The sequence below is a fragment of the Cricetulus griseus genome, chromosome 2 (genome assembly GCF_003668045.3).
Source record: "Cricetulus griseus strain 17A/GY chromosome 2, alternate assembly CriGri-PICRH-1.0, whole genome shotgun sequence".
Classification (NCBI taxonomy): domain Eukaryota; kingdom Metazoa; phylum Chordata; class Mammalia; order Rodentia; family Cricetidae; genus Cricetulus; species Cricetulus griseus.
The window spans coordinates 316,706,823-316,729,077 of record NC_048595.1 but is presented as its reverse complement, the minus strand read 5'-3'; the positions used below and the strand labels follow the sequence as shown (position 1 = coordinate 316,729,077).

General features: G+C 40.3%; 1 protein-coding gene across 5 annotated transcripts in view; it reads left to right on the top strand.

The window, feature by feature from the left end:
- Arhgef28 (Rho guanine nucleotide exchange factor 28) overlaps nucleotides 1–22,255 on the top strand; it is a 312,963-nt gene that overhangs the window by 275,062 nt on the left and 15,646 nt on the right. For all 5 annotated transcript variants that reach the window (XM_027401663.2, XM_027401659.2, XM_027401660.2 and 2 more), the window contains 2 exons: nucleotides 4,466–4,951; nucleotides 6,071–6,368. In XM_027401663.2, the coding sequence (XP_027257464.1) occupies nucleotides 4,466–4,951; nucleotides 6,071–6,368 (784 nt within the window). The remainder of the gene's footprint in view (nucleotides 1–4,465; nucleotides 4,952–6,070; nucleotides 6,369–22,255) is intronic.

The following is a 22,255-nucleotide window of genomic DNA, read 5'->3' as shown; positions in this document are numbered from 1 at the left end:
ATAAGATATAAGTTCCCATGTTGTATATATCCCTGCAGAATTTAGATTGTTTCATGTTATTCATTGGCAACACACATCTTTCCATGGCAGCATTATTCTACAGCATGATTGTTAATGTATGTATAGTATTTGGGTCTATAGAATTTATTCAGTTCAGTAATTTATATTTGTGTTATTAATAGCATAAAATGTCGACATCCTTATGTTCTAATATCTTTAACCATATTTGAATGTCTCCATAGTCTAAGTTACTATAGATAACTTCTTGCAATTTTATTAAACTGCCAAAATTAATCAATTGTATCTTTTCTCTTTCTCTCTCTTTCTCTTTTTCCTGCCCCTCCTCAATTTAAAAATGGACCAAGATATCAGATTACTTTAATTTGTGCTTCTTATTATTAAGACCAAACATGTTCCCTCAATTTTCCATTTGTCTTTCATAGTTCATATATTATATCATAGAACTGTTAAAGGAAAACTGATCTAAACTTGGAGCAGAAAACATAAAGCCATGGCTGCATTAGATGCTTTTTATTATTATTACTTATGTTTTAACAATAACAAACTTCTTTCTCTTGACCAGTGTTGATCTCATGCCCATTCTTGTTTTAATACCAGTGTCATTATTTTGGTTATTAAAGCTTTGGATTACACTTGAGTATATGGAGACACTAGTTTCCTCTTAGTATTTTTCTATATAATGTGCACGTTTTACAAAGTTTCTAGATCACTTTGTCCAGTTTCCTGCCTTCTACCAAGACTATTAGATTAAAATTACACTGTATTCATTAATTAAATGCCACAATCAGTTCCCTTGTAAGAAAAGGCTCAGCCACCTCTTATTTTAGGTTGTGCAGGAAGCTTTATAATTCTTGTCATACAGGTACTATATAAATTTTAAAACATATGTTTATGCTTCTCCAATTATGGTTGTTGATCAAAAATATACTGGTTTTTATGTACTTGTTTTATTATCAGCCAACTCATTTAACTTTAGGTTTTGTTTTAATAAATTTTCCATGGATTCTCTGGAATGTTTCTGGTAGGAAATTTGAAAAAAAAGAAGAATGCTATGACTATTCTTCAATAATTATATCAATTGTATTTTCTTGGCTTATTGCTTTGGATGGATATAGAGGAATCTAACTTTTTGACATGGTGACATAGCATTGTCATCTACGAATCTGTTGGGCTGCATTCATAACTATCCTGGGACACATGGCACACAGAGCACAGGTTGGCTCTGCCTCTATCTGAAAACATGCTAACAAACAGTGGTAACAGTAGCTTCTTTTCTTATTCATACAATGTGGGATGCCTTTACTGTCTATGTACAGTAGGTATGACATAGATTATCTGGGAGGTCCATTTATCTTGGGAAACAACTAGGGTTTCTCTTAGATGTCAACTGGAAAGCTTTGTGCTGGAGAAAGGACATTAAATTCTCAAGGGCAGGAGACATTGGGCTTCCTGACTTGGGCTGCCTGATGAAAATATATATGTAGAGTCATTTTGTTGTTGTTCTCCACCCCTGAATTCAGCCCTATATGTGTCTTTGGTTCAGATAAGATCAGCAGCCCATTGGCCTCAGTTTAGCAATATGTTAAGTTAGCTGTTCTCAACCTTTGGGTCATGACCCCTTGGTGGGATAGTTGGATGACCCCACAGAGGTCTCCTGAGACCATCAGAAAACACAGATATTTACATTATGATTCATAACAGTGGCAAAATTACATCTATGAAATAGCAACAAAAATAATTTTATGGTTGGGGTCACTACAACATGAGGAACTGTATTAAAGTGTCGCAGCATTAGGAAGGTTGAGTTGACTCCAAATGGGAAATATCAAGCCTCCAGTAGATTCCCTCCATCAAACTGAAGCTTTTGAGCTGGTCTTAGGATTTGAGGTGTGAAGCATTTCTGTTTTGTGGCATAGTTCTCTCCTTAGAAGCTGAACTCTAACCCATTTCTGAAACATGAAAATGACAATTGGTCCCTATAGTAGAGTTGGAGAAGTATTTACAGGCAGGAAAATGAAAGGACACAGATAATTCTACCCTAGGAAGTGAAATGAGAGTGAATTAAGAATTCCTAAACATAAATATAACTTTAAATATGGAAATCAATATCCAGTCTTCAAGTATATGTTTGTGAGAGGGAAGAGAATCACCATATCCCAATCTCATTTAGACATGATAAATTCTTTAGGACTATACCAAGTTACCTAATTGTAGTCCTTACACAAGAGCTCATACCTATTAGTTTTGATATGCAAAATATTGGGGTTTGCTTGCTTTATAGTACCAATACCCTCGGGTCTCTTGGTGTTAAGTGGCAGTAGCTGGCTACAGTGTGCATTCAGGCCAGCAGAGTGCCAGTGGTTTACCAACACTAATTAGCCCGTTTAAAGACCACAATGGTTAGTGCCTATTCTCCATGATGACCATTCTTCTTATAAGAGCTCTCTAAAGTCAGTTATCAAGAGTGGCCATGAATTTTTTCAACTAATTTTTGAATTTAAAAATGCAAATTTCAGAAGGCTCCAGTGAATACATGTTTGAGTCTTATTCCAAAGCAAGTGTGAATTTAAAATATCCAAGCTCATTAACTTTCACAAGTAGAGGAAAGTGCTGATCTCACACACACAAAATATGATGGTCAAAATTCCTTCTTCTGGGGTGTGTATCACACGGACAATTTAAAAATGTCTTAGGAAGGAAAAATTCAAATTTATCCTTAGGATGGTAATGGCTTCTCACTCAGAGTCAAGCTATACATACATGCCCAGTGTGTATCTCTTTGCAATTTGTTCTTTCTCCACTTCTTTACTGTTTAAATGGGAACTTTTACAATGAAAAGTCTTCAAGGGCATTCACAGTAGGTTTTTGTTGTTGTTATTTTGGTTTAGTGACCTCTTTCCAGGTCCTGGTTATTATTTCTGTGATGTTGCCCAGCTTTTCATAGGCAGATACTAGAGTTCAAAAAACTGTTTTATTTTGTTTTTTTAAATGTTTGGTCATGTCTGCTGCGATTTAGAGTATCTATTTTCCCTAAACCATTGCAGCCTCCTCTTATCAATCTAGTAAACAATGACTTTAAGCTTAGATTTTTTTGTTTTCTGTATAACCAACTTGGCTCTAATGCAAAAACCTAGCAGTAAGGAGACTACTCTACCCAATTCCATAGCTCCTAAAAACGGCATTAACTGTGATTCTCTGGTATTATGTTATAAAAAGGCTATTTGCCAAAAGTCTCCAAATAGTTGACTTTTATTTTTATGTCTTCATGAAAGCAATATATAAAGCTCAAATAATTTCTGGTTTGGGACTCAAATAAAGGGCACTACTGTGTTTATGTAGATTCTTAAATTCCCATGAATGATTGACTGGGGACCTCAGAAGGAGAATGAGAATAGAACAGGAATTCAGAGTCTTATGAATTTACACACTAATTTTTACCCAAAGGACTGACTTAAATGCAACTCAACAACCAACAGCCAATCACTTCTCCAAAAGCAGGGATGAGAACAATCAAACCTCTGTAGCCATGAGGTTTCATCCTTGGACTTAACCAACCCTTGGACCGAAAAGATGGAAAAATCAATTCCAGAAAGTTCAGGAAAGCAGAGTGCTTTTAGCCCTTCCCGTGTGGATACAGTGATGTATAGAGGGCATATTAGATATTACAAGCAATCCCAAGGCAACTTAAATATTAGAGTTTGAGTGGCAGGTATGGGTGGGTTATGTCTTATTACTAAGGCCCTTTCAAATGAGGACTTGAGCATCAACAGGTTTTGAGCATCCACTGGACTCATCAAACCAAACTCTATTAGATACCAATGATACTGATTGCATGTATTATTTCTTTCCTGTAAAATCCCCAAGTCACACCATGAAGAAATGTAGACAAACCTATCTGAAAGCTCAGAGTGCCTTTGGATCTAACTTGGAAGGGGCAAGATACGACAGGAAAATAATCCATTGAGCACTCTGTGTTTTAGAGATATTTCCTACCAAGAGGTAAACAGCCCATGAGCTATGCTAACTTTATGTCTTTTTGACAAAGTACCCCAAAGAACAAGCTAGAAGAGGAAGAATTGAAATTGGCTCCTTGTTTTAATACATGGTTATTTGGCCCCACTGCTCTGGGGAAGACAGAACTTCATGGTAGCGGTACCAGATAGAGGAGAACTACTCACCTCATGGCATCAGGACACAAAAAAAGAAATATCCCCAGTATCCCCTTCGGGGACACACACACACACACACACACACACACACACACACACACACACACACACCCACCTTACATGACCATCCCTTAGACCTGTCTCCTGAAGGTTCTGCCTTCTCTCACTAGTTCCACAGCAGATCACCTGGCCTTTAACCCTTTAACACCCCATGTGTAATTCAAGCCTGTACTTAACTCATTTGGCCTCTTCTGCTTTCCCCTACCCTGCCCCAGGCTGCCTTGACCATCCAGGACAGCCACATCGAGATCCACAAGCTGGTTTTACAGCAGAGGGAGAGCTTGGCCCATAGCCACTCCTTCCGAGGTGGCCCCTTGCAGGACCAGGAGAAATCCCGATACCTGGAGAAGCAGCGTGAGGAGTTGGCTAACATCCACAAGCTTCAGCACCAGTTCCAGCAGGAGCAGCGGCGCTGGCACCGCACGTGCGACCAGCAGCAGCGCGAGCAGGAAGCCCAAGAGAGCTGGCTGCAAGCGCGGGAACGTGAGTGCCAATCACAGGAAGAGCTGCTGATGCGCCACCGTAGTGAACTGGACCACCAACTCCAGGAGTACCAGCAGAGCCTCGAGCGACTGCGGGAGGGCCAGCGGATGGTGGAGAGGGAGAGACAGAGGATGCGTGTCCAGCAGGGTCTGCTGGGCCACTGCAGACACAGTCGCCAGAGGAGCCTCCCTGCTGTCTTCTCTCCAGGGAGCAAGGAGGTATGCCTTATCCCAGCATTGGCGGGGCTTACCCAAATATCTGTGTTCCTGGTTCTTGTAGAAGAGTTCACAAGAGTGTCTCAGTTTGGGGATTGGGAAAAAGAAAAAGCTAACAGTGTTTAGAACCAGTCTGGGGTATCTTGACTTAAAAGATGGAAATTCTAAGATATCCTGGGTCTTTACTGGGGCCTCTGTGCTCTGAGACAACCTTGCCCAAGAAAGGATCGCAGAATGGAGTTGCCCCAATAAAGTAAGGGCGACTTTGACATGGAGGCACAGTCACTGTGAGCATGCTGTCTTCTAGGTATTTGAAGAACCCTCTTTAAATGTCTTGTTATAGATCATTTAGCTCTTCATGTGTAAGCATTGAATGGAACAAATTCTGATGAAGAACGCTTATTTATTCTTTGTGAATCGGATATACTGAATTTAAAATCTCTTTCACTATATAAAGTTATCATGAGCTACACTTGATGAAGGACTGAGTGGATAAACTCATTTAGAAGATTCCTGTTCCCCTTGCATCCTCTCTGACCTTGCTTAACAATTTCATTTGTCTGGGCAGATTTTCTCCACTCTGCATTGCATGCATGTTTTTATTGATAGTGTATAGAGTTATAAAAGTTAATAGGCTTATAAGAAAGAACTATGTTGCATCTGATTTCCCCTTCAAGTTTGCTAAATTACATTTATTGCAAATTCCTGGTGCATTGAAGGGTATGTTTTCAACCTTTTTATGTAGCAAAAGTGGAAACAAGCTAGAAGAGGAAGAATTGAAATTGGCTCCTTGTTTGCTTGCTTTGATTAAAATAAAGTGGAGACTCTCCAATGTTATAGAACTCTGCTGCTTTCTAAAAATAAGATAAATTGTGCATGGAGACTTGGAAGTTCTTGTTCTAGCCCATTTAAAGGGGTTGGGAGGAGAGTAAATGATAGATTTCTTCTAGCTCATTTGAAGGGGTTGGGAGGAGAGTAAATGGTAGATTTCTTCCTAACCTCATTCTCATTGAAATCTTGATTGCTAGCACAAGAGTTTTCAGGCTTGTGGGCTAAATAAATACTTTATGAACTTGTTTAAGTTGCTAAAGAAATTGTATTTTTCTTTGTTTCATTATACAGGTAATGGAACTAAATCGAGCTGAGAGTTTGTGTCATGAAAATTCATTTTACATCAACGAAGCTTTAGTACAGATGTCACTTAACACTTCCAATAAACCAAATCCATCAGGTGTCCCATGGGACACTTACCCCCCTGATGTATCTCATTTTGATTTGGTAAGGACTAGTGGCAATCAAACAGAACTGAAGATAGACGTTTCTCAGCCTCCAGATGTCAGCCATGAACTCTGGACAGCTACGGGGCCCAGCCATCAGATCCCTGCTCTCCAAGAAAACAACAAGGATTCTTGTAAAAATGGTAATTAACTCTTTACTCATTGCCTGTATGATGTCAGTGAGAACTTGGTCCTCTGAGTGACTGGATTCTCAGTAGAATGAACCAAGTGAGCTTAGTATGGGAACGATGGTGGCAATGAGTTGAGTTCTTTTTGGAAAGTCTGGGGACTCTCTACATTCCTAAGCTCCTAGGTAGATGATGCCACGTATCAGAGCTCAGAGTATGCCATGGACAGGACCAATAGGCTTTTAGGCCAGTGGGCTAAATGGTGTCCACTTAGAAGTAGTACAACTTGACATTTATTCTCCACTATAGACCCAGCTACATCTTGATCTGTGTCTCAGTTGACACTCAGAAATAAAAGGTATGGACAGGATTTGTGGTGGGATTTTATTGTCTATCAGAGCAATTTCCTGTAACATTAGTGAAATCTTCTGTTGTACTACTAAACACTCAGAATGAAACTGTTAACATCATTTGTCATTGAAAAAAAAGGTGTCTTCCCATAAGTCCCTGGTAAGGACACAGTTTGCTAACCCCATTAAAGCATTTGCCAAGTATAAAGGTAGGGCAGGTAGGGTTTCCAGCTCCATGTGAATTCAAATGATTGAAATCTCTGTCCATTTTGAGTTGTTTTCTGTGGGATGGTAGGTAGGGAATTAGAAGAACTTGAAACCTCCCTACTGAAAAACAGATGGTATGCAATGGCATAAACAAATGGCTGGCCACATGGATATGAAATAAATCACTGACACTGCAATGTTTCAGAAACATAAAACAATCAGGAGTTAGAGCAATCTTTAGAACTGGACACAGACTTGTTTCCGGCCTTAACATATATTCTTAGTTTGTCAGTTGGGAGAATCGTTTTTCAGCAACAAAAAGTTTTAAAGGCATTTGGTTCCTTCCAATTAGGGAGCAATCATTCTGACGCTGCCTGGGAGTTGATTTATGGCTAACCCAGGGAATGCTGTCTTAGACCTGGCTGATTCTTCACTCCGCTTAGTCACCACTGTAATGTCCTCTGTGAGAGAATGAAATAGTCCATCCAAACATTGTTTTAAATTAAGCTTTAAAAAATTAGTACAGTGGAATACTTTGGATTGAAAAGGAAAAGGTCAAGCAAAACTTAGAAAATGGAACCATTCTCAAACACTACCTTGAAATTCAGTCCTGTGGAGTCCAGGCTATGGAATGCTGATACTGGGCACATGCTGCCTTGCTGAGTTCACTCATCAACTTGCTATGCCTAGTGTTTTATGTGCTCTTGTCAGTGTGGTTTTGCACTGGCTTTGGTATCATTCAAAAACTCCACTTGAGTCAAACCACATTTGGCTTTTGTTTAGAAGTATTGCTCTTTCTCCTTGTGTATCTGCCATCATTTTCTCTCACCTCGGGCCTCAGCGTCTTAAGCTTTGAAACATTTGGCATTATGTTTACAGTAGGCAGAAAAATGTACCAAAGAAATTAAAAAGACACAAAGCTATACTATCTTCATATGAGGTATTAGATAGAGCCAAGAGAAATGCTGAGAAAATTGACTTTTTGCTTAAGAAACCAACCATATGGCCAGTATAGGCCAAGGACACTCAGGACAGTGACAGGAGGGAGGTCGGTCAACTTCAGGATGTCCTCAGAGACATCCTGGGGTACAGAAATAGGGGCCAGGACAGATACGTTCACTGCTGCAAGTAGTCAGAAAGCCCTGTTTATGTTTGTTTACTTTAGCATAAGAAGTGATTTCTGAAGGAGAGAAGAAAGTCAAAGACAAGGAAGTGATAGGATAGTGCAGTGAAAACGGTTCATTTTGTAAAAGGGGTGGCCTTTTTACATACCACATGAAATTATTCAAACCATTCCAAGCTTTCATAGTTCTGTGGCTTGAACGTAGCACATTAGCCACTGGTGGGGGGTGGGGCAGCTAGGCTCTAAGCACTCTCCACACAGGCTCCTGTGGGAGGCAGGAGTGGAGGGGAGTGAGCTGGCAGAAGCAAGCCACGGGTATGGGTGTACCGGGTGGGTGGTGTCGAGAACAGGCAATGTGCAAGCCACAGGATATTTGGGTTCTGAATCTTTGAGTGTCAGCTGCAAAGGAGCCCGGTAGACACAGGCTCTAGCTGTGTTTGCCTAAGATGTCCTAAGCTGATAATTTTGTTAAATATGCCTTTAACAGCTGGGCGGTGGTGGTCTTTAATACCATCACTCGGGAGGTAGAGGCAGAGGCAGTTGGATCTCTGTGAGTTCAAGGCCAGTCTGGTCTACAGAGTGAGTTCCAGGACAAGCAGGGCTACACAGAGAAACCCTGTCTAGATAAACAAAACAAAAGCCAAACCAACAAACAAAAACATGCCTTTTGTTGTGATTGATGAAAACTGTACAGTTTTATTGTTGGATCGTAAGGGCTACTATTTCAGGAGGCCCCTAGGAATGACTTGCTCTCTTCTCTGATCCAATGCTGTGTTTTGGGTCTAGCTCAGAGGAGTAAAAATAAGGATTTCTGAAACACGAGGGCTGATAGAAAAAAAAAAAAAAAGCATATGAATAAAATTCACTAATGTGTTTAGAAGTCACTTTTTTTTTTCCTTTTCAATTCAACCTCACCAAGACACTCCAGGTTCACTTTAGTTTTTGAGTCATTCTTTTACCACTCAGCAGTAACTATATAGACTTGTCAGCTTGCTGACACCATACAGAGATTCTCCATGGAGAAAACCATTTAGCACTCCCAGCCACCAGCACAATCCTGTGATGACTGAAGAGGCAACAAGGCAAAGCAACTTGTCCAAGGTCACACAGCTGTCAAAGGAAACCAGGAATCAAAGATGAGCAGACTGGCTCTGCAATTCATGGTCTCAAATCAGTGCCCTGAACAATTCCTGGGATTAAAGACCACCACCACCCAGCTGGGCTGCACTGTACATTTAACAGAACTTGAAGGAGATGTGGAATACATCTTTCTGTAATGCCTGGCAGGATGCTCACATTAAGGGCCAGTTTTTGGTTTGTGTTTATCCCCCTTCCTCATTTAGTATTAACATTTGGAAACTAGTTCTAAAGGTTTTGGATTTCTGTGGCCAATTCTTTCTTGGGACCTGAACATCTTCAGATAACATAAATAGCCTGTAGTTTCAGTTACATCCCAAGAGACCCATTTCTCTCAAGGATATTTGGTTTTCTAATATCTAATAATAACTCCACTTTATTTCTAAATATTTAAGGTAGCACCATAAAGAAGTTTATTTTCTAGTTTTGGAAGCTTTTTCATGAACAAAATTCTTGGGTACTTGAATATTCAATCCAAATTGGCATTTGATTTTATTTATAGTGGAAGAGATGGTTGATTTAAGGACTTTTATTCTTGCCCTCTTCTGAGGGATTCTAGCTGAGACCACAGAAAGTCTGAATTTCTTTACACAATGAAGTCTCTGTGGGACAGTTGCCATGGAATTGGCCCTGTGAAATGCTCAACTACATTACTCTTAAATGCCCCCCAAAAGTTATTTTATCACTGTGATTTTTTTTCCTTCTTAGCTTTTAGAATTCTGGAACTATATGTTGAATGCATCTAGTTAGTGTCTATTATTTGCTCTTTTCATCAGTCAGTGAAGAAGAGATTTTACGGTATGGAAGTCTGAGATCTGCTTGAGCTTAATCTTTCCTTTTATTTATATTTAAAAAATATCTCAGTGCTCTTATTTTCAGATTACCCCAAATGTTCTCTTTGATGATATTAAAGAAGTATTATTTTGTTATGTATGCATTATTATTGTCATTATTATTATTATTATTGTGCATATATGTATGGGGTGTGTGTGTGTGTGTGTGTGTGTGTGTGTGTGTGTGTGTGTGTGTACACATGCATACATGCAGGTTTGTGTATGCCACACATATTTGGGAGTCAATTCTTTCCTCCCACCTTAGTGAGACAAGGTCTTTCTTCTTGTTGCTGTGTACTGCAGGATAGCTGGCCCGTGACCTTCTGGGCAGTTCCCTCCCTGCTCCTGTCATGCTTTTGGGAATTCTGGTATTTCACATTGAAGCCATCATAACCATTTTTTTTTTTTTTTTGGTGGTGGTGTTTGTTATTTACGTAGGTTTCAGGGATCAGATTCAAGTCATCAGGCCTGTATGGTAAGCCCTTTTACTCACTGAGCCATCTCACTGGCCCATATATTTATGGTAATCTCATAGATATTGAACAAAAGGGTAATTATTTTAAGGTTAAAAGCCCAGGCTAACTTCAAACTCCCTAGGTAGCTAAGGATGAACCTTGAACTTCCCATCCTCCTGCCTCCACCTCCCAAGAACTGGGCTTACAGGCATGTGCCACCATGTTTTCTTAGTTTATGGTGTGTGGGGGGCGTTGAACCCAGGACCTCATTCATCCTTGGCAAGCACTGTACTGGCTGGGCTGCAAGAGTAGCTTCATTGTTTTGGTTCCAAAGGAATTTTTCTTTCGTTGCATAGTAGAACTTGGTGCCCAGCAAAACATTTTCAAACTTAAGGGTACTGTATTCAGCATTTCTCCTCTTGGTAATGTGTTGTCTGTTTTTTTTTTCCTTTTCATTTGAACAAATATAGATAGATGTGTCAAGTTTTTTGATAGTAGACTTTTAAAGCATAGCTGTTTGGAAATGAGAAACTTCTATAGTTCTAAGTAATGGTCTTCAAACTGTTGAGAATCTGGTAATTTCCAGTATTTAAAAACTATTCTAGAATTCAGAAATTGGCACCTTATAGTCTGAATGGAAAGAGGTTGTGCTAGAGACCTTCAGGGATTTCCCATAAAACTGAAATGAGCCTTGGGCTCCATCAATTTCAGTTTACAAAGGAGCATTTGAAGTGAGGGTTAAGTTTTCCAGGGCTGTCAAGCCAAGTACTTCAGACTTGGTGGCTTCAACAACAGAAATTCACTCCCTCGGAGTTCTGGAGACCGAAGTCCAGGATGTGGGTCCTGGAAGGCTCAGCTTCTGCGGCAGCCTGTCTCCCACATTGGTAGTCTTCTCCCTGTGTACTGACAGGATCTCCCCTCTGTGCCTGGCCAAGCTCTAACCAAGTCTCCTCACATCAGTTATATATTAGATCAGGGCCTAGACTAATGATCACCTTTAACACACCTCTTTAATGACCAGATCTCCAAATACATCAAGGTACTGGGAGTTATGTGTAAACTTTTAGGAAGTGTAATTAAGCTCCCTACAATAGTTTTGGATGTCATGGAAGCGTTGCTTTTTATTTTAACCTACTGAAGTTGAACTATAATTTACGTATTTTTTTTTTAACTCGGTTAGGGCAGTGGATTGAACTTCATTTTTACAAATGGCATTAAATTGTGATAAATCGGTCTGTCTATCTATCTATCTATCTATCTATCTATCTATCTATCTATCTATCTATCTCTTTATAGTCACAAGTCTTTTGTTATCAAGCCTATATAATTACATAAGGAGTGGAGCAATAAATCTTGACTCTGTAGGCTTATTTCCTTTATACTTAATGTTGGAAATACTGAGCCTGTAAGTTCATTTCCTGCTACAGCCCAAATAAATTTAAGCTATGCTTGCCAGCCTAGACCCTCATTAAATGACTTTAGGAATTTTGAGCTTTCTCTGTGATTGGTGGATATTAGCTGTTTGAGGCTTGGGTTGTTTAAATGAAACAACAATGAAGGAGTTAAGACAGTCATTATGGAATCAAATTATTGTCCAGATATATCTATGGAAGTTTGAAGAAGTCAAAATTCAGGAACCCAGTAGGCAGTTCTGGCTTTCTTCTGAAACCTGTCCCTGTGGATAACTCTGAGGAAGCCACACTATTGCTTGCTTTTAGTAACCTACTTCATAACGGAAACATAAAGAACGAAGCTCAGATGATTGACTTTAGCCTTTTGCAGATTCTGTACCAGGAAAAGGAAACATGACATTTGCTGGTAGAACCTGGTGAGCTGCAAGCTCTTATGCCAACTTCCTGATTGCATATTCTCTGGGGGCAGGTTTGCTACCAGAGCCAACTGGGCCTGGGCCATCCTGCCTCAGCACATGGAGCCCAGTTCACAGCAGAAGAGCACAACCAGTGGGTGGATTGGAGGCAGGAAGCCAGCCTTGTGGCTGCTGTTCATTCCCCTTTCCTCCCCCAAGTTTCAATTTGGGTTGAGCAAGCTGCTCAGGTGAGAGTACCGTAAGTACAGAGGTTAGGCTTGCTTTTCTGTCATCGTTAGCTTTAAAATGAAAGCAAAACGAAAGCAAAAACACAGGCATATGTATACCTGTGTGGCCTCTGGGTCACATTTTGACATTTCTAGAATGGTCAAAGTGATTAACAGTTGGATTTGTAATGAAAGTTGTCCATAACCGTTTATGTATTGAATAGCCCTGAAAGATAAAGTTTACTTCCATTGATCACAGTGACTTGTAGGGCAGTGATCCAACCCCAAATAAGGAAGTATTACCCTCCTCAGGTATCAAATTCTGGGCACTGTCTCCTCTCCCACCCCAACCACCAAGTTTCTGTTGTTAGAGTGGGTTAAAATGTGGTGGCTTCTACTGAGAATTGTTTTAACTTTGCCTAAGAAGCACATGGTCACCTGGTTAGGAGGCAGCAAGACTTCCTTAAACGGCCATGCAGTAAGTATTTAAGTTATTTTGAACCATCAGGTCTTAGTTGCAAATAATCAACCCTGTCATTATAACTTGAATGTAGCCATAGATAGTATGTAAAGAATGCAGTTAGCTGTGTTCTAATATAAAGCTACTGACAGGTAACTTCGGGGCTGGAGAGATGGCTCAGTGGTTGAGAGTTTGTATTGCTCTTGGATAGGACTACAGTTGAGTTCCTAGCACCATGCCTGGCAGTTCACAACCTCCTATAACTCCAGTTCTGGAGGATTCAGTGCCCTCCTCTGGACTTTGTGGGTTCCTGAACTTGTGTGTGCATTTACCTCCATGAACCACCACACATACACACACACACACACACACACACACACACACACACAGTAGGGAGCTACAGTTTCCCTACTCCAGAGATTGGTTTCCAAGCTCCCCCCACTTTCTGCTTGAGTTGAAGGATAAGGAAGATTAAAAACCCCTTTAGTTTGGGAATGTTTTTCCAAATGAATTCACCTTTGGGTCAACCAATTCACCAGGATGAATTAACAATGTAATATTATATGGTACTTTATGCTATTCAAATTACATTTAAATTCATGATTTCATTTGCTGTCTTGTGAGATCATGCTTATTCTCTGTTTCTCAGATAAGGCAGTTTTATCTTTCATTTTCCGTGAAAAGATGAATTCATGAATCTTTAATTAAATGCATGCGATACAAGGTTTTGTGGGTTAAAACTTGGAGACACTCTCTACCCGCTAAACTGCCATTCCCCAAATCCTGCTATGGTGTTGACTGGACCATTACCTCACCATGAGATAACTAGAAGTTAAGATATTTGGATGGATTGTGTTGCCAGGACACTTACCATAGCTATCATTTTCACATGGTTGTACCCTTGTGCCTGAGTTTCTTGCTGCATGTAATAAATACAGATTTCTCCCTCAAGAAATGTGATTTGAATTGGGATTAGAATGAAATCTCTAGCCTGTATCTCTTAACAATTTCTTTGGATGATTTTGGTGTGGTCAATTTAACCCAATGTGTCATTGCCCCACTGACCTGGAACTTGTTGGAAGACTTCAGTTCAAACCATGATTCTAGTGCCTGCTGTTAGAGTTGGGATCTTACTGCTGTATGATTTCCAAGTCTTACTTTCCCCATCTATACAAAGATTAGGAAGGACTCAGCATGCCTGGAGATCTAAAGGACCTTAGCCCCCCTCCTACATTCTGGAAATAATCTCTTTGAATTGATATTCAGAGGTAGCCTGCTAATAACATGAAAGTGTCTCTCAACAGGCATTGGGAAGCCAACAGCTTCAAATATAATTAAGGAAATATTAAAAATTTGTTCAAAACTCTCAAGACATAAACATGTTAAAGAGATACCTGTCCATATCAGTCTCATCAGAAGCACTTTAAAAATATTCTTACTGATTATTTCAGAACTTCATGTAATGCATTTTAGTCATATTTACTTCCTACTACTTGCCCACACCCAACTTCATGTCCTAAGTGTGTATCATCAGAATTGTCCTCCAAGGGAAGCTCCAAAGCACAATGGTTTGTTTCTTTTTGTTTCTGTCTAGAGTAGAACAAATGCCATTAACTAACCACATTTCTAGACCCAAATCTGAGCATGGAAATGTAGGACATCCTGTCAATAAGAGTGAACATTCAATTTTGGATGGAAGGCTACTCTGTCTATAGGTTACCCAAGCCTCAATGGGTGTAACCCACAAATATGTCACCAGAACAAACTTCCAGTCAGACTTTGGTTTCCTGAATGGGAAAGAAAATGCCAGACACAGACATCAGAAGGAGATGGATATAAACCACGTCTTACCTTAAGTTTAAAAATTCTGACTGTCATCTTCTTGAAATTAATTGACTTGAGATGGCTTATCCTGTCAGTCCTGGGAAAATGGACAAAAATCAAGCTCCAAATTCACCAGGAAGCAGCTCTTATTCACACTTAGAATTCCAGTGAATTACACATGCAGTGATTTTTGTAATATCCATCTGCTCCACCAGAGAGTAAGCATCACATGGGTGGAAACTCCTTGTGTCTCCTCTGTTAGTTTTGCTTTCACAGGAACCACATACAGAATTTAGTGTATAATGGGTGTCTGATAAATATTTATGAAATGAATTGAGGCCTAAACTCACTACTCCTCTTTCCCCTTCCTCCTCCTCCTTCCTCCTCCTTTTCTTCCTCCTTCTCACCCTCCTCTTTCCTCCTCCTCCTCCTCCTTCTTTCAAATAAGGAAACTAAATTAAACTAATCATTCCTGAATCTATGATTTCGCCTTTTTTTTTTAACTGACTACACTACTGTATATCAGTTTGGTATAAGAATTTCCATAGAATGCTGGAGAACATATCCTTACATTAGTTTTTTTTTTTTTTCCCATTTAGGACATTGTCCATGTAACTACCATTGTGTAACAAATGAAAACAAGTTAAAATGTGTTTTCCCAACACCATGTGATTGTTCCCTCAAAGTCAGTTTGTCAGCCTCTCTGGTCACCAGGTATTATTTTTAACATAAAATATCTTAAACACCAATATATTAAGCATGGGTGGCTAGCTGAGCATCAGTGAAACACTTTCTTAAGTTCCTTTCTTCCACTAAATCCTGTTTAACAGCCCACTGTCTCTCCCCTGGCAAAACAATTAGGGTTTGTTTAGCTAAGTACACTCCCAGAGTGTGAAGTAACTTCCCTGGCATGACCTTCTACTTGTCAGCCTTAAAATACTGCCCCCAAATAGCACATATTTATTTTAGCCATCTGCAGAGTGATCATGCTGTCATCTTTAGAAGTACATCCCCTTGTTTTGCCAGACTGAAACACATTTTATGTTCTTATCCCTCCTCATTTTAGACACAGCTGGCTAAGGAGGAGAAACGATTCAGATCAGACCTTGGGCCAGACAATAAATAAGCCTGCGAAGATATTAATTTGCCATAATAAATCACTAATGAGTCTCCTTGGGTAATGGGTCAGATATCCATTTTTATATACAATGTATTAATTCAATTTAATTTGATACATTAATGTTTGGTTGGAAGATGTGCCTAGAGAAAACTGTAGGCGCCCAAAGTTTCACAGTATATAAGATAGGAGAGTGAGCTTTCTTTGCACAACTACACAGTAAGGCTGCTCAAATTCTAATTATTTTTCCCATTTTTTTTAGTGTGTATGTACATGTGTGTTCATGTGATGTGCATGCCTGTGTGTAATGCCACACATGCATGTATGCACACATACAGAGGCCAGAGGTTGAAGTCAGGTATCTTCTATTACTCTCCACTATATTTGTAAGTGTGTCTTAATGAGATGGAAGCTCACTATTTCAGCTAGATTGGCTTGCCAACAAGCTCTTGGTATCCTCCTGTTTCCTCCTCAGACCCACAGCACTGGGATCATAGGTACATACCACTACACCTGGCTTTTACATGAGTCTTGGGGACTTAAATTCATGTCCTCATAAAGTAGGTAACACTTTACCCACTGATCCATTTCCTTAGCCCCCGAATATAAATACCATTTCCTCCATAGCTTTCTGCCCAGTTCCTAAAACACAGCATGCTGGATGCTTGTAGTGAGTACAGCCCCTAGGGACCATGCAGCAGTGTTACCAGAGGCCCAGCTTCCCTGGTGATGGTGGCTGCATTTTCTTTCCCTATCATGGTGCTCTAAAGTTTTGGAGGAAACAAGCAAAACCCTGGCAGAGTTTTAATTTTCTTTAATGATTTGCTTCCTAGCAGTGATCTTGGCCCCCTGTGCATCGATTTACCATCAATTAATCACATGGAATGGTGTAATTCTGCAATGAGGGCATTGCCCTCTATGAGTCTCATAAATCGACCAGAAACAAACAACGGGGATTGCATGCTTAAGACTCTTCATGCGAAACCCCAAATGAGGAGGTGGTTTTCTGCTGTTTTCTAATATGTTCTAGGAAGCCTGGGCACTTTCTTGTGGATTTCAGGTTTTACAGTTCCAGTGTCTCCAAGATTAGACTAAGTTCCTGCTATGGGAATCCACATCTTACACACTGGTGTTCATATAGAGTGTAGGAAATCTTTATTCTTCTGGATAACAGGAAGGACAGTCCAGCTTTGTGTTTTTCCCTGAATTCAGGGCCATCATGCTCAACTGCTAGAGACCATATTTTAGTGTTTCTTATAGGAAAGACTCAGACGGGATGTATGCTTCCATCCTGGGAATCCATGACATTTGCAGATGGCAGGATATGGGGTAGTGTGATACGAGAAGTCAAGGAGCTTTCACAATACGTCGCTTTGCCAGATGCTTCTGGGATCTGTGTTCGGAATCTTAAGCCTGTCTTCTTGTCACTTCAGATGTATGCTTATAGTTAACTGCTCAGCTATGATGGATTTCTTCTCCTAATTTTAGCATAGTAAATATGAATCTATTTAATATTAAAATTCTATGAGCCTAAACCCTGAGGCGTACATACACTGTGTCTTTATAAATGTTCTTATGGTTCTGTCTTTAGAATATTCTTGCAACAAGAATATGCAAGCTTGGCATCTATTCCATCTGATTAAAATCGAACCCCCTTTATAGAAGCTAAAGGTTTTCAAAGCTGGTTTACTTCCAGTGAGTGGATTTAGGGTCTGGCTTGAAATGGATTTATTCCTACCAAAAAAGTCATGATGGCTTGTCCAGGTTGGCAGAATCATTACAAATGGAGCCCATCTTCTATTTTTAGGTTTTTGATGCTTCTGTTCAAGTGGAATCCTAAAATACATACAGTTTTTGTTTTCCATATGCAAATTGCTTGTCATCAACTTGCAGACTAGAGGGGAGGGAAAAAAAGCATGGTGATCATTTTATCCAAAATGTGATGGTCCATTAGTAAGAATGTAGTAATGGGGTCACATTTTGCATAGGCTCTAGTATGAGAAAGTGAACTTGCCTATTGATGTCCCCTGAGGTCTGTGGCCTGGAACCATGGCCACCATGAGAGTGTGGTCATCCTACAAAGGGTTGCCTAGCCCTTTTGTAGGGTACTCCACTTACTACCTACACAGTTATGTTTGTATATTTGTTTTTAAAGATTTGTTTTATTATGTGCTTATGTATACAGATATATGTGGGGGTTAGTTTTGTATCAACTTGACACATTGTAAAGTCATTGGGAAGAAGGATTCATAAATGAGAAAATGCTTCCATAAGATTGGTCTGTGAGCAAGCCTATGGTGTTCCTTCTTGATTAGTGATTGAAGTGGGAAGGCCCAGGCTATGGTGGGTGGGTCCTGGGTGCTGAGAGAAAGCAGGCTAAGCAAGACATGAAGAGCAGGCCATGAAGTAGCACTCCTCCATGGTGTCTGTGCAGTTCCTGTGTGTGATTTCTGTCCCGACTTCCTTTGTTGATGGACTGTGATGTGGAAGTGTAAGTTAAATAAACCCTTTCCTCCCCAAGTTGCTTATGGTCATGGTGTTTCATCACAGCAACAGTAACCCTAACTAACTCTGTCTGTGTCTGTCTGTCTCAGTCTCTCTCTCTCTCTCTCTCTCTCTCTCTCTCTCTCTCTCTCTCTCTCTCTCTCTCTCTCCTCCCTCCCTTCCTTCCTTCCTGTCTCTGTCTGTCTGTCTGTCTGTCTGTCTGTCTGTCTGTCTGTCTGTCTCTTGCTCTCTCTCACTCTGTGTGTGTGTGTGTGTGTGTGTGTGTGTGTGTGTGTGTGTGTGTTTATGAGTGTAGTGTCCATGGAGCCACCTAGTGTGGCTGCTAGGAACAAAACTCCAGTCCCCTGAAAGAGCAACAAACACTGTTAATTGTTGACCCATCTCCACAGCCTGTTTTTGTTGTTTGAATGTGTGATGCTCAGTCTGAGTCAAAGCCTTTTTGTGAGTTCCTCTCTTCTGTGCTGGCTTTGAGTTGATTACTTTAATGGACAAGAAGGAAAAGTCGGAAATTTCCATTGTCTAAGCTGGGAGCAAACTCTATTGGGAAAATTCACATTAAAATTAGTCATTTAGTGTGGACAAGGTGGCTCAGTGGGTAAAAGCGTTTGTTTTGCAAGCCTGGTGACCTGAACTTAATCCAGGGAACACACATAAAGGTGGGAAGAGAAAAACTCTACATTTGTGCTGTGGCATGCACTTTCACTCGTGACATCAGGTGTACACACATATACAATAATAATAATAATAATTAATCAAATAACAAATTTTAAGTAGCCAATAGAAGTTATCACATTGTGGTAGTTTCTATGATTCTTCGTAAAATATAGAAGGATTATCTTTTTCAAATGTTCCTGCCAGTAAATTGAAGTATTTCCTCTTCATTTGTGTCAGATGATAAGGATATATGGATAAGGAGATATGATAAATGGACCTGCCAGATTCAGTCTCTTCCTACAGCTTAAAAGACCCAGTAGCTATCTCATTACTCTACTGATAGGATGGGGTCATTTATCCTACTGATAGGATGGGGCCATGGTGAAATTCTTGTTTTCAGAAATCAGGGTGTACTCATCATATAATACCTGTTTTATCAGACAGACTGACTACTTCTGAGATGGTTACTTTCAAGTTTTGTAGTGATATATATGGTTCAGGAAAATTCCAGGAGTGTCTCACAGAGGGTTTGATTAAATCACTACATAAGCCTGGAACAACAAAAAAGCAGCAGTTGAAACTTACTAATGATCCTGTGCATTTTTGGCTAGAGTGTTGGAGAACTTAATCAGACTTGACATGTTCCTGGGAGGGAGCAAGTGATGTGATTTTCTCTACCATCCAGAGATGAGCAAGAAATGAAGGATGCTGCCCAATGTCTGCAATAAAATTTGAGCAAGAATAAACCAACCTCCCCTTTCAGTGTAGTGAAACGTCTGTGCGTTTGTTGATCTCACTGATTTGAGTGGATGAACAAGTGAATGTGTGCAAGAATGCACTTGGTTTGTGCTGGACAGTGGAGGTGGCAGACTGTCATAGTGATTAAGTCAGAGGCCTGGGACTTATGCCTGGGTTCAGATTCCAACCCAGTAACTTATCTATGACATTTTAAATGGGTGTTTAAAATTATTTGGTGTGTCTCCGATTTCTCACGCTCCTGATACTATCTTCTTTGTGGGTGGCATAAGGATTACGTAAGGCAACACATGAAAAGTTCTTAAGATTTAGTAGCATTTAATAAACATCACTGGTGCTGTGATTTCTTGTCATGAGAGTTGTCTAAGTTCTTAGGAGGCGTATCTGATCACTTGAGCCACGGGCTTGCTTCCACAGTGCTGGCAGGTGACAGGAAATGACACTTGTGTCCCATTGGGGTGAAGTAATTACACCTTTAATAGTGTTCCACAGCTTGACTGGCTGGCTGTTATTATGTATTTTAAGTTCCCATGAGAATATTGGGAAATGTTGAGGGATGACAGGAGGGTTTGTACTCTTCTGTTGTGTTCCCATGCTCTGTGATGATTCCAAAGTGCCACTTCCCAAGGCCATCTCGGCACCTTCCTTCTTTTTTTCTTTTCCTTTATTTCTTTCTTTTTTTTTTGTGAGACATCCTTTGGAAAATACTGATGTCACTAGATGTTGAAATCAACCCCTTACATGTGGCACACCCTTCAAATACATGCCCCGCCCCCTTGCGAAGAGTTGAAATCCAAATGACACATTGCAGCATGGTTTGCTACAGAGGTTGTGTTTTGACACTCAAACCAAGTGCAGTGGGCTTCAAATGGGGGGGCATTATTTACGGCACCCCATGTCATGTCACACTGGGGATGTATGTGTCAAAGGCTTGGTGTCCAGTACCCTTAGGGTTTGTCTGGGTCAGCCTTATGGACTTATTCAAGTCCTCTGTATGTGGAATTTACTCACCCCTGAGGAAGCCCAGAAGGTTATATTTGCCCTAAAAGCAGAATCTGGCTTCTAGTCACCCAGCCCTATATAATGTCAGCCTTCTTTACTCAATGGTCCAGTCATAGTATTTGGGTTCATTTCTGATGTACCTGTGGTTCATCCATTCCCTCTGTCATGAGGGTCCCCTCTGCCTTATACTTCGACCTTGTCATCCCTCCTCCTCCAGAAATACTCTGGAGCCATTTTCTCCATGGAGCCTCTCCAGACACCCCCATCTGGGTCAGGAGCCTCTCTTGTGTGGCTCTGTGGAAGCAAGAAGAAATTTTGGTTCATGTACACAAAGTTCCCTTGTGTTCCTTCTGGACACTGCAGTGCTATATACAGCATATCAATATGCCAAGGCATAATTACATTTAGTGAAATTTTTAGCCATTCAATCAACTATCCAAACAGTTTTATGGAAAGACTATCAAGGCACAAAACATTCCTATCAACCCACTTAGGCTCTTTTTCAATCAGGCCTCAGACCAACGGTGACCACACCTATGCTTCTTACTACCACAGGCTAATTTTGCTTTTCTAGAATGTAATGGAATCAGTCAGCCTGTACCTTTTTTTATCTGGCTTGTTTTCACCCTTCATGTTATTTTTGAGATGTATCCATGTTGCTGCATGGGCCTGTGACAGGTTCCTTTGTTTTACGGTATAATCTGTTTATGATTATACCTGGCCTGCCTCTAGTTTTTAGGTACTTTTGTGAATTGTGTTTTTATATCTCTCAAATGAATGCCTAGGAGTAGAATTTCTACTGGGGTAGGTACCTGCTTAACATAAAGAATGCCATGGAGTGGTTTTTAAAGTAACTGTATCACTGTTAAGTCTCTGGAGTACTGAGAGCAGGTCAGTTGGCTTTATTGCCTAGTGACCAAAACCAGTGAAAGGCATACCGTACAGACTCAATGTTTATAGAACGATAAGTGAATGAGATGCTCAAGTTAGTTGTCATTCTGAATTACCCTCTGACCAAAACCAAATACTTTGTCTATTAAATGGGGCAGGGATTTCGTTGATGAATGCAGGTTCATTAAGGTCAGGCAAAACATGGGGACACAATGCTCTTTTCTCAACCTCCTTTTGACAAGCCTGTGGGAAGGGAAGCCAGCAATACAGGTTAAAGAGGGACCATAAAGGGGACCAGAAGCCACTAAGCTTTACAAAGCCTACCTTCCCTCATGACATCTAGCATTTCTCTTTTCAATGGCTATACCTTCACTGGGATGACCTTCAGTTTGGCTGTTGACATCTTGGTGAATTTTTGAGGTTTAGTTCAGATGCCTTCTCCCTCAATACCTGTCTTGGCTGCCATGTCTGGAAACTATCCTTTTGTAGAAAGTTTTTGATGCCATGCAGCGGACAATATCCATTAGCCACCAGCAGAATGTCCCACCTATGTA